This window comes from Lampetra fluviatilis, chromosome 39, assembly GCF_964198595.1.
Source record: "Lampetra fluviatilis chromosome 39, kcLamFluv1.1, whole genome shotgun sequence".
NCBI lineage: Eukaryota > Metazoa > Chordata > Hyperoartia > Petromyzontiformes > Petromyzontidae > Lampetra > Lampetra fluviatilis.
The window spans coordinates 1,776,699-1,789,309 of record NC_136313.1 but is presented as its reverse complement, the minus strand read 5'-3'; the positions used below and the strand labels follow the sequence as shown (position 1 = coordinate 1,789,309).

Here is a 12,611-nt window from a genome sequence, read left to right as displayed (position 1 = left end):
ATGCCCCCCCCTCCCAATCTCCTCCTGAGTGGACGTCCTCTCCGACGCGTTCCCTCTCTTCTCTGCAGAGGTCGCAAACGGGTTTTGATTCCCTACCCGTACCCGGCCGCACCAGGGTCGCAAACGGGTACCCGTACCCGGCCGTACCCGTACCCGGCCGGGTACGGGTAGGGTATCGGGTACCTGATTGCGACCTCTGGGATGAAGCCATGTTGCAGGCGCGGGTGGGTTGATTCTAGGAACTTGAATTGTGAGAAGAGACAAGACGTTGGGAAATGAGTGACAAACGGTGACTCACCAGTGACTCACGGCCTACCCGTACCCGTACCCGGCCGCACCAGGGTCGCAAACGGCTACCCGTACCCGGCCGGGTACGGGTGCCGGGTATCGGGTAGGGTACGGGTATCGGGTACCCGGTTGCGACCTCTGCTTCTCTGGCGCTCCCATCGACACGTTGGCGCGTTGTGCGCGAGTGTGCAGCCACTGGGCGGTGATGGCTCGTGGAGGCCTTCATCCAGCAGGAGTGGATAGATCATGGGTGCTGATACTTCCACGTTTGATTTATAACCAGTCTGGAATCCTGATCTGGGGGGTCAACTCTGCCCATGGTCCCCTGCGGTCAATAAAATAACAACCACTTTTGTTTTGGCGGTCAACGAGAACGCACCCCACACACACACTGCTGACTGCTGCCAGGGTAATGTGTGGATTCCACCCCTGGCTCTGAGCCACCGACAGATGTTAGAGCCACCTTTGATCAGAGACCGCCACATTACATTTGAGCAGCCCCATTAGCATGGCCTTATTTAAAAGGGGCGGTTCTTACAAAAACAACAGCAAACGTTTAGTATGAATATATAAAAACATGGCACGTGTTAAACGCCAAATTGAGTGAGCAACGACGCGACCTGCTTGTGTATTTCGTGCATTATTCTCTGGCTCTCATCCCCCGCGTGCATGAGGAATGGAATGCGACGCCCATAACTTAGTTGGACTCATTTGTTAGGTATTTTGTACACCCCCCCCGCCCCCCTACAGATATGACAAAGTTTATAAGAATGGGTTTTACCCTTTTTGGCAATAAAACAGTTGTGTTAAGATGTTAAAACACCAAACAGAAACCTTTTGCAAGGAATCATGTCACTGCATTAGCCGCATTTACTTGTGGTGAACATGCAAACAAAAACATGCTCTCGTAGTACATGCACCTGTTTTATTGCCAGAAAGGGTAAAACCTATTTTTAAATCCTTTATATTAATTTCACTTGCTTGCTTGCTTGCGCGCTTACGACCGTGCAAATCTTTCGGTCGTTTTTTAACCAACTTCCCGTGATCCAATCGAGCTGACATTTTGCTACACAGACTCGTTGTGCGTGACAATTTATTTTGGTGAAAACATATTTCCAAAATTTTCAACATTTTAGGATTTTTTATATATATTTAATTACCAATTGCTTAATGGTGGCAGGCAATCATCTGACCCATAGGTGGCAGCCATCTCAAGCCAGAGGACGAGAGGACTCTAGCCGCCCGTTTCAAAGACCAATGTGATAAAAATGAAACTCTTACTCAAGAAAAACAGAAATGAATAATAAAATATAACCGATGCCACGCATATAAAGGATTTATAGTGAAAAACTTTGTTTTTACGGGTTAATTTTTTGTATTTTGACACTGGCAAGGGAGATCTCGTGATGTAGCTGCTCACCGCGAGCTCTCAATGCCCTGATAGTGGCATTGTCTTTGTGCTGTTCGCCTTTTGGCGTCCTCTGGTCCAACACTGTTAGTGAGACAAGGCTCTCAAGAAAGCTGTCTCTGGTGTGGACCAATCAGTTGCAAAGACAATGCATTACATACTATCAGAGCATGTTTTTTTATTCCATTTTCACCACAAGTAAATGCGGTTAATGCAGACATGATTCATTGCAAAAGGTTTCTGTTTTGTGTTTTAACATCTTAACACAAGTGTTTTATTGCCGGAAAGGGTGAAACCTATTCTTACATTGTGATACTGCCAACGGAGGTCTCGTGATGACACAGAGTTGTTTGATTAAATGTAACCTTGCGAGTTACAGGAAGGGGAGATGACCCTTCGGCAGGGGAGACGTTGGAGTGTGGTGGGTGGGGAGGAAATCACCCCCCTGGGGATGCATTCAAGTCTGGAGGGGGGGGCACTTGTGCTTCTGGTATGGCAGTGTTCACGTGGATTAGATCCTGGCGACTCGGACCCTTCACCGCTCTCTAGTGGCCCCTGTTGAGAAGACAGACAAATCCCTCCATACAGAAATACGAATTAGAGCTGGCCAATACCATTGCAGTATTGGTCTGCTTGATTACTCTCGAGAATGCAGGGAGAAAATATATATATAACTTCCATCCCTAAGTGTGTCCTTGGATGGGAGGTCATGGGCTGGGTATGTTGACGTCATCAGCAACATCAGCCATGGTCACGCTGGGCGTGGCTAATGGTGGGTTTCCGGCCTTCACGAGGCAAAATGTGGTGTTCGAGGGGTGCGAGTTATCGACAAAAAAGATAAAGTGGTGCGTTATAATGTTCAGTCGAAGAATCGACCCATCATCCCAGCTATAAGTCTTATAGTAGACTCTGAATGATTTTATACAGAGAGGGGTGGCATGAATAAAACAAAAAAACATGGACAATGAAAAACACATTGTAGGATATATCACCTATTTACTGCGTCCTTCTAAAGAATGTGAGTGGGGATGTAGAATGCATCATCTGTTTCTATTGTTTCTTAAAGTAATCTGTTCTTGCAGACATGTTTTCAGACATATGGGCAAGGATGGATAATCCACAACCCGGATAATCGAACGTTCCCCATTTGCAATGATAATTCCACATTTCAATAGATATCGGATTGCTGGGAGAGGGTGCTGGAAGATTATTAGGTTTCACAGATTACAAGTGGAAAATAACCCCTTGTAAACAATACTGGGAAACTATTATTCGTAATATGAGCGGCTTGGAAGCCTCTGAGAGCCGACCTCTCTGTAAGAGAATGCTGGAATCACTGGGAGGGAGCCGAGCTCTCTGGGAGAGAGTGTGCTTTGATCCGTGGGATTAATCTGGGATTCCTGGGACAGAGTGCTTGGATGACTGGGAGAGTCGAGTTCTCTGGGAGAGTGTTTGGATCACTGGGAGAGAGTGCTTTGATCACTGGAAAAAAGTGCTGATTCACGAGGAGAAAGTGCTGCATCACTGGGAGAAAGCTGGTATCCCTGGGAGAGTACTTGGATAACTGGGGCGAGAGTGCTTGGCTAACTGGGAGACGTGTGTGCCGGGACGAATCAGTTGAGAGCTCAAGGGTACTGAAGTCAAGAGTGGAGTGCAGAAACGTGGCCATCAGGAGCGAGACAACTGCCCTGCACTGCTTGACACCAAGTAAGCACTCAGTCAAATGATAATGAACGATTCAATGATGGCTATGCTCGGGTTTTTTCAACATTAATTTCAATGTAATGTCGTTCGAGGAAATACGGATGGCAATCTCGTACAAAGACGGGCTTTGTCTCCAGCTGCGAGCTGCCACTTGCAGATGGCTGTGGATTGAACGTGGCTAAAGTGAGATCATATATTCATGAAACTATTCTTGTGGGTACCAGCACAGAAGAGCTGGTCTCGAGGGGGACACGTGAACAATGAGATGCCACCAGAGAGCACGCCACACATGGATATCAGAATATACAATTATAAAATTAGCAATTACGGTTTTCAATGTATTTCTCAATTACAAAGCTACATCCGCAAAACTAATCTTTGACCTGACCACATGTCAATGCGAATATTTATTTGAAAGATGGGGCGTATCCTGCACACGAATGATCGCGATGAACACGTCATAATTTGTTGGTGGAATGGCTAAGCAGTTCAAGGCAAGAATACAGAATGTATCAATCAAGGTGGAGAGAAGCACGCAGCGTGGTGTGGCAGGTGCCTATCTGACCGCTTGTGACCGATGGAGCAGAATGCTGGAGAACGAGACGGATGGAAGAGCAAATTCTGAACTCCGCAGAGTTGGGAATGCCGAGGTGCAGACGGTATCAGGAAGAGACATCAGAAACGAGACCATGAAGAGCAGCGATACCCATATACAGAGAACATGCTGGAGGATCACGTCTGCAGATGGTTTGTACATGTGGAGAGAAAAAGATGGCGATTGCCTCGGTGAGGAAGTAGAGCACATGGAGTTGAGGGGGAAGGCCAAAATCAACACAAAAAGCAGTTCTAAATAAGTTTACAATCTAGATTGAAAAGTGCATAGCACCAGTGGCGTCCTAATATCGGAAGAGCGTTCCAGACGGTTGGAGAAGCGCTCCGAAGGTGCGCGACTCGGTGACCGTCTTTGTTCCATGGCTAGCCAAAAGCTGCTGCAAGGATGACCGGAGTTCGCGTGATAGTCTATGCTCCTTGAGATTAACTGCTCATACAGATTCTAAGCTTTCGTGACTGCAGGAATCGGTAAAGTCACGTAGGTAGAACGTATATTATTTTTTTCTACCTACGTGACTTTACCGAAAGAAGCAAAGCGTATGGTCATACAGAGTGCAGTATATTTACAGTACTTATATGTAAAAGCAGTTGTCATGTAACAAATAATCACGGCATCAATTGCAGTGGCGGAGGAGAGCGGCGTCATCGTCGATGGATTGGACGCAATACAAAACCACAACGCGATTTTGTGCGACGTACACGGCGTTTGAATATATTTATTTCAATACAACATTTTCACGTAAATCCACCTCAACAGGAACATGGAAACGATGACCCGCTGCCCATGGGAGGAAAAATAACAAACTATAATTGATGACCTTTAGTACTTAAACCAAAAAAAAACACGTTTCGGCGTTCTCTGACCACCAGATCAATTTCGACCAATGCCAACACGAAGGCATCAATACAAAGCACAACATTCTCTTCGTGAATTGATATACACACACACACCTGCTCACATTTCACACACACGCGCGCGCACACACAGGGCTTCCAATTGCAGGTAGGGGAAATCAATTCCGTTTATTAGTAATAAAGGTGTTTGTTCTTGTCATTCGCCACATTCCCAAAATATGTATCAAATGATAAAGGTGGTGGAATTGCCTTGGTTTTAATTAGATAATTATTTTCAGGGGGTAGAATTACTGTTCATCAATTAAAGTTCATTGTAACATTTACTCGTATAAATAAATAGATGATCGTACTTGACCAACAATGCTAATTGGAAACCCAGTAATGAGTATAATAAGTCACATTATAAAACACACCATTTTTTTACTAAAAGAGGAAAATTAAAAACACACTAGCTAAATTAAACAGCACTGGCCATTCCGATTGAGTTCAGTTGAAACGTTCGTAAGAACGTGGTAATTTAAGACCTTCCAACAGTAACTTTCACTTGGCATACGGTACATCGCAGGCCTGTGCAAAGGGAGAATAACACTTTTTTAATTAAATAAAACATGTTTTAAGTTGTCACAATAATTAACATGCGGCACAGATTAACAAATCAGGCCTGCATTGTGATCCGATAATTGTATGCAACTTGCCATCGACTCAAAACGTACATGTGAAAATAAATGTAAGCATGGGCATTTTGATAATTAATCATTTAAATCTGGCGTGTTTATTTAACCAACGAATCGCCATACATTGATGTGTCATTTAGTCACACGCGCGCACACACACACACACAAAGTACGATTATCCAGTTAACCACCAGATGTTGATTTGTCATCATTTACAATCACAACTATACACACACACACAAACTACGGTCGACAGACTTTCAATCAATCTCCATCATTGCATTTGCCCTGCATTTCCAAAGCTAAAATCCCACGCTGCAGTAAACTCTTTGGGATCAGCAAATTCTGACCCGTTCCTTCAGACCCGAGAGACACCACCGGACTTGTGAAACCGATGGCTTCCGTGCAGTCACTGCGACTTCACACCAGGGGTTCAAACAGGGCGGCACTGCGCTGCTCGGCCAACGGGAGGGGTTTGCAAATTGGCGTTTCGGGTGCCTGTGATTGGTCAATCGCGACGAGAAGCGCTCTGCGGAGCCAATGACTTTTATCAGTCCCAGAAACCCCTGTGCCTCAATGTTACATTTTAGTGTCTCGATCCAAACTTTGGTAAGTCTCGCGTCATCCGGCTTGTTGGCTCTCCGAGCCCAAGAAGTTTCAATGAGGCATGCATCAATTCACCCCGCTAGTTATTTCACAATGTTACGATTTGGGACCACGATTCAAGAATGGATTACGGTTTAAGACCGTGGTGAATGTAGCGCCTCTGGTGCCTGCAGAGTGTCACGGGAATCCATTAAAAACATATCGTGGACAAAATAATGTTTTGCTGTTGTAGTTTTCCACAATTTCACGAGATTAAATATTGCATTCAGAACCCCTCGCAGAGCTGTGAAACTCTCCATCTTCGGGAATAGTCCAGAGATGCAGATATCAGATCTACTTTTGAGATCCATTCACGTGACCTCTTGTCCACACTCGTGGGGGCAGCACTCTCGATTCACCCCACTGCTGCAGTGTCACCTTTGTCACGTGACAAACTGTTTAATTCGCAGAGTGGGAACTTAGAAAAATTCATCATTGGCACGGACCTTTGACTCGCCAGCCTTGGGAAGCAGCAAGTCTAATCACAGGTGGCCGAAACGCACATTCAAACCCAGGATCTCGGCGATGCCAACTCGGCACTCAGACTTCCGATCCACCTCCTCCCGATTGTGTAACGGACAGCGGAGGGCGTTGCCATGAATGGGCGATGTTTCCACTCCCGTGGCAGCAGCGCTTTGACGGCAACCGATTACTTTCCGAGCACGAGCGCTCGCTCGCTCACTCACTCGGCGCCCAAATGTGCGCCAGGTCGTCACAACCCCCGGTCTCGCACGCCTTGTGCACAGAACGCCTCGGGGAACAGATAGATCGTCGGGTCTTCATTGGAGCACGAAACCACTCTGGGCTGCAGCAAAGGCAGCACTCACGGTGTGGGAGCAGACCAGCTCCCCACCTACCCTCCCCCCTCTTGAGCTACAGCTCTGTTTACGGATTCATATAAAGAGTCCAACACAAAAATTGGGACCATTTTGCTACGAATTGTTTACGCATGAGATGGACACATGTAGGATGGACAGCGACAGGAAAAATTAAAAGTGTGCTGTTGTTGTTGTTGTTCGGGGGAAAAATGGAAGGAATCAGAAAAAGAGAAAGACCGAACAAAGAATGGCTTGACAGCAACATATGAGATTGGTGCGAGAAAGATGTGGCACTACTTGAGCATATTGGCACAAGACAGAAGAAAGTGGAAACAGGTGATGAAATATGCAGTGGGCACCTACGGGCCATCTGCCCATGGATGTGATGATGTTTACAGATTTGTATAAAGAGTATCACAACATTGGGACCATTAAATCAGAAATAAGCGTTTTGAACTTCATGCTCAAAGCTTAAATTACTAAATCGGGAATAAAGACATGCCACACGGCTTATACACATGTATGGGACAGGGATATCTGCAACAAAACAAATACATAAATAAGACACAAACAATCGGATGGAGAGCATTTGGCTAAAGCATTAAGAGTCTGTACAAGATGGAGGCCACAGGAAGGTTGCGGAATTTGGGCCAGATCTTCACAAAGTGGAAAAAGTGGAAAGGAACACAAATTTTAAACAGTGAGGGCATGGACCCTTGTAGTACACAAGGACAGTGTTCATTAATTATCGTTGTCCAACCAGACGTAAGAGGTATGTCTTGTGCTCTGCAAAAATGATTGCTACGTTTGTTCATGTGCTGAAAACACATTTCTACTTTTAACGTAAAAAAGATGCACTTACCAAAGGATTAAATATCACCTTCTTGGCACAGTACAATGCTGTACTGTATCTCCACGTGAACGTAGTTGTCATTGTTAATAAAAGGCAAACTACTCAGATCAACCTTCATATCAACTCAGCAGCTTATGGAAATAATAGCAAGGGGCCAGCACTGTCGCTTCATTCTGTGCAGGGAGCGCAGAAGAATGTCATAATTCACACTCAACGCCACTAAACAGGAAGAAACTATGAATAATCACATCGAGGGTGGTCACGTGCAGAGGTCATACGGAAGGGACGCGGTGACGAACAAAGGCCACCCCTCGCCCCCCCCACTCTCCCTGCACATGCTACCAAGAATGCCAGATACGCGCGTTGAAATTAAGGCAGTGGTTTTCACTCGGGCCGACAGCCTAGCCGCGGAAAGGTTGGACGCCTTTTACAACCAATGCAGAAAAACAAGCGCATGTTCGGATGTAAACAACTCGTATATATATTAAAAAAAATACCGTGAACCTTATTCCCAGTTGCTCTATCTCCAAAATGACTCTTAAAAGTTTTTTTGTTGTTTAAAAAGCGGTGCAAGTTAGCAGTGCTGTGCGCACATCTGTTGGCACTGCCCGAAAGGTTCTGGATGATCCCTGTCTGGGTGACCAGCTTGGTTGAGGCCATGTGTTTAGGCCGAGCAGATGCGAGTATGGGGGACCACATGGCCGCGCGCCACGGGGGACACCACACCGGCACCGCGTGCGTCGTCGTCGACTCCGCGGGTGCCAGACGGAGAAGCGCCGGTCGCGCTGGTCGAGGGCCCGGCGAGCGCCGCTTCAGAAGAGGATCGGCTTGTTGGCCGTACGCTCCTTGACGTACTGCGTGAAGCGCTTGAGGAACTTGGGGTACTCCCGCTTGGCGACCGCGCGGAGGACCGAGGCCGGCGCCCACCCGCCAGGATTCACTGCCAACGGGAGGGCACACGATTAACCAACCGCATAGTCGCGTCACATTTCCGCATCGCCTCTTAACGACGGCCTTCGCCGCGGAGACTAAAATAAACAATGAAAATATTTTTTATTCTACCAGGTCATGGGCCCACTGAGTAGGTGTGGCTCTTTTTCAGAAGCGACGTGGACACAAACGATTGCTCAATGCCGAAGTGGCTTATCGCGTGTAAATTTATGGCAGCCAAACACACGAAATGCGCATGTCGAAATGTGGAAACAAAAACCGGAGGACCGAAGAAAAATCCACACGACTACAGGGAGAACATGCAAACTCCAACTATACAGGAGGCGTCTTGGTCGTGATCGAACCCACGACCTCCTGCATACCAGGTAAGGTAGTTAACATCTCGCCACCGCGGCGCCCTAATGTTGAGTGGCAAGAGCAGTGGTTTCTCCACTGCCCTGGGAAGCCGGTGGCATTGCTTTAATTCCAAGCAATGATTTATATCAGTGGCGAGTGTAAGCTGAACTGTAACTTGGGCATCCCTCCCCCCAGATGGAGGAGAATGGTGAAGTGGGGGGGGAGGAGGAGATTCCGGAGTCTTAGGGTGTGGCACTGCCGAAGAAGCATGTGTTTGGACTATATAGATTATTTTACTTGCTATAAATGTCAAAATAATAAGCCACTTTGTTTAGCTATCATGTGGCCAGGTCGCTTTCGAAAAATAAGTTCATACCTCAGTGGGGGTTTCGTCTGGTAGGATGGGGATGGTTAAGTTTCATTTGTTTGTGTTTGGGGGATTTACCTTTCCAAAACTTTGTACTGCTGTCGTGTTTTTGCACTGTTTGTTGTTGCAACGTTCTTACCCGTCCCGACTGGACATCTGTGAAGACGAGCTTTATAGCTCATCGGATTCCTCCAGTATAAATATTCTGATTCCGAGAAGCCCGTGCAACCAACCCACCCATAATCGACACAGCAAGCGAAGGTTTTGGCAAAGGGCTGTATATATATTTGTATCATTACTACATACCGTTGGCCTCCTATCAACTAAACGTGAAGCAATGTGCACGGACTGAAATCTCACCATTTGCCACATACGTGATCCGGCACAGCAAGTTGTCCCGCTGGATGTTCTGGTTGCCGTCCGGGGGGCTCACCAGCGTTTGGCAAATGAGCGCCACGTTAATCTTGGCTCGCACGTAGCGATTCGTAACCTGCACCCACAGTGATGCAAAGCAACGGCACACACCCCTTCGCTCACGCAAATTCACAAGCCACACGCGAATTTGCCTCGCAATGCAGGTTCACGCATTCTACACAACAGCAATTGGATATGTATGTATATAACATTTTTGGCACCGCACGAATCGGAGTTGTGGGGGTAGGAAAACAAACTAAAACACAAAAAGCATCATCACGATCTATGTGCAGATAGCCTGCAGGTGTCCACTGCAGATTTAATAATTTTTTTCCCCACTTTCCTCTGTCTTGTGCCAACATGCTCAAGTATTGCCACATCTTGCTGGCACCAATCTCTTTTGATGTCGTTGTCAAGCGATTTTCTGTTAGGTCTTCCTCGCTTCCCAGTTCCTTCCTTTTTTCCCCTGCACACACTTAATTCTCGTGTTGCTGTTCATCCTACACATATATATTGGATGTGCATGCTGCCTACATGAGCTGTACAGATAATAGTAGGCATAAATATGTTTGTCGAGAGAGGGAGAGAGAGAGGAAGAGGACAGTCGTAGTCAGAGAAAAAACCAAGGACGCTATTGAGCCTAGACTCGAGCAGGGGGGCAGGGAGCCAACAGAATCTATTTCTGGATGGGAGTTCCACAATTAGAAGAGCGGCAGAGGAGAATGAATGACCTCCCAACTCATTGTGAGATGACAGGGAGGCATCTATAATAGCAAGCCTTGGCTACTGGAGTGGAAAGTGCGCGCAGGGGATTAAAGGCAGCTTCCAGTGTTGTAACAATTCACATTGCCGCAAATCCTCACCGCATCTCAGTTTTACCACCTTGTTCGTGTTGTCGTCTTCTGTCTGATATGTAACGTTTCGCTCGCTCGCCTAAATGTAACATTAGCGTATCTGTTTTTTTTATCGTCGGTGTTCACACGGTGGTAACGATGAGACAGCATGAACGTCTTCCCCCCCCCTTCCTTGCTCCGTCATCGATGTACGTTGGTCTCTTTAAAGTCCTTTCTGACATTAATCCACCTAACATAAGCATAGCAGTATAACACGTAGGATTTCGCGACCAATATCATCCATAATACAATCTGAGTATGGCCAAACATCGTACTCAGATTGTTAATGTTGTGGATTTACTCTCCAACACACCAGTGCACTGTGCTAGTAACAAATTGGCACGTTCTGTTTATCGTGACAAACCTTACTAGTTGGTTGCGTCGGGTGGTGGTGGGTTTCACGACACATTTATATTTATGCGATCTAACCCATAAAAAAACCTGCATTATGGATTAGCATTGCACTTTGCACATCATTTGTATAAATAGCAATACACGGTGCACGTATCGTGAGCGCAATAATCACATTTAATAAAGGAATCGATGCATCGTTACATGCCTAATTAATCCACAAAAGGAGAAATTGTGGACGAATACATTGGCGTGTTTTGATTCTTCGTAAGATCAGCATTTCAACAGAAATTATTCAAGCAAGCGCCTGAATCTCCTGATGGGGACACTATGTTGAAAACGGTCCACAGTTTGCGTGTCTTAAATCAATGCTGTTGAAATTATCGTCTGAAAAGGCTGCGAGGCTGATGGGTTATGTAAGACCTTATATACGAAGGAGACGTATTGTATATATGTAGAACTTCTTTCATACCGTACGTAGCCAACCTTGTTAATTGTAGGGCGGGGGGGGGGCGGAAGGACAAACTAAAAACAACAAGCAGTTCTAAAGAAATTCGTTTTCGATCTAGACTTAAAACTGCATATTTGACTGCATATTTATGTTTAAATGGAGGGAGGATGAGGGAGGAGGGATGAGAAAGGATTAAGGAGGATTAAGAGGATGAAGAGGATGAAGAGGATGATGATGAGGGAGGAGGGATGAGAGATGATAAAGGAGGATGAAGAGGAGGATGATGATGATGATGATGAGGGAGGAGAGCGACTCGTACCGGCACATCAGCATGGTCCACTGAGAAGTTGCACACCACCCACGTGTCGGGGTCATTCTCACTGGTGGCTCGGACCTTCTTCCAACTCGACACGTACAGGATGTCGCGCTGAGAGGCCGGCCACACCGTCTAAAAATCGGGCAATGATTAAAATTAGCATCTTTATTTAGACTGGGAGGAATCCGATGAGCAATGAAGCTCTTTTTCACGGATGTCCAGTAGGAGAAAGATTAGCAAGAAATAGATGTTTTTTTTTTAACATTAAATGAAAAACAACAAAAAGAGTCCCAGGCCACACCAAGATAACAGTGCCTCAATAAAACGGCGCATTAAAAGTGAACAACGGCCATCACCCAGCACTTTAATGGTCTGTGCAGCGAGGGCAATCGCGCTGCTAGTCTTTTTAAAGAGATCAACAATCAACCTCCCAACACTCCACAGGGATCACCAATGGAACTCCTCACACCCCCCCGGCCTGCTGTACCTTGTGCGTCTGGTAAACGATGACTTCGTTCTCCGACAGCGTTTCCACAAGACGCACCATCTCCACCGTGCCTGCAAGACAAGGCGCCGCACACAACACCACACCCAGCAGCGACGTGATGCAGGGTCACGGCAAGCAGATTCTACAGAAATACTTTGTAACCGTTCTGTGAAAAAAATCTTTGAAAC

At 46.3% G+C, this 12,611-nt stretch overlaps 1 protein-coding gene across 1 annotated transcript in view; it reads right to left on the bottom strand.

Moving 5' to 3' along the window:
* Positions 1-4,713: 4,713 nt before the first annotated feature.
* Positions 4,714-12,611, bottom strand: part of CERT1 (ceramide transporter 1) — a 30,288-nt gene continuing 22,390 nt past the window's right edge. Inside the window, exons 12-15 of the mRNA XM_078874414.1 lie at positions 12,424-12,494; positions 11,940-12,068; positions 9,872-10,001; positions 4,714-8,797 (exon numbers count right to left, since the gene is read on the bottom strand). Of these exons, the coding sequence (XP_078730540.1) occupies positions 8,670-8,797; positions 9,872-10,001; positions 11,940-12,068; positions 12,424-12,494 (458 nt within the window). The 3' untranslated portion in view covers positions 4,714-8,669. The remainder of the gene's footprint in view (positions 8,798-9,871; positions 10,002-11,939; positions 12,069-12,423; positions 12,495-12,611) is intronic.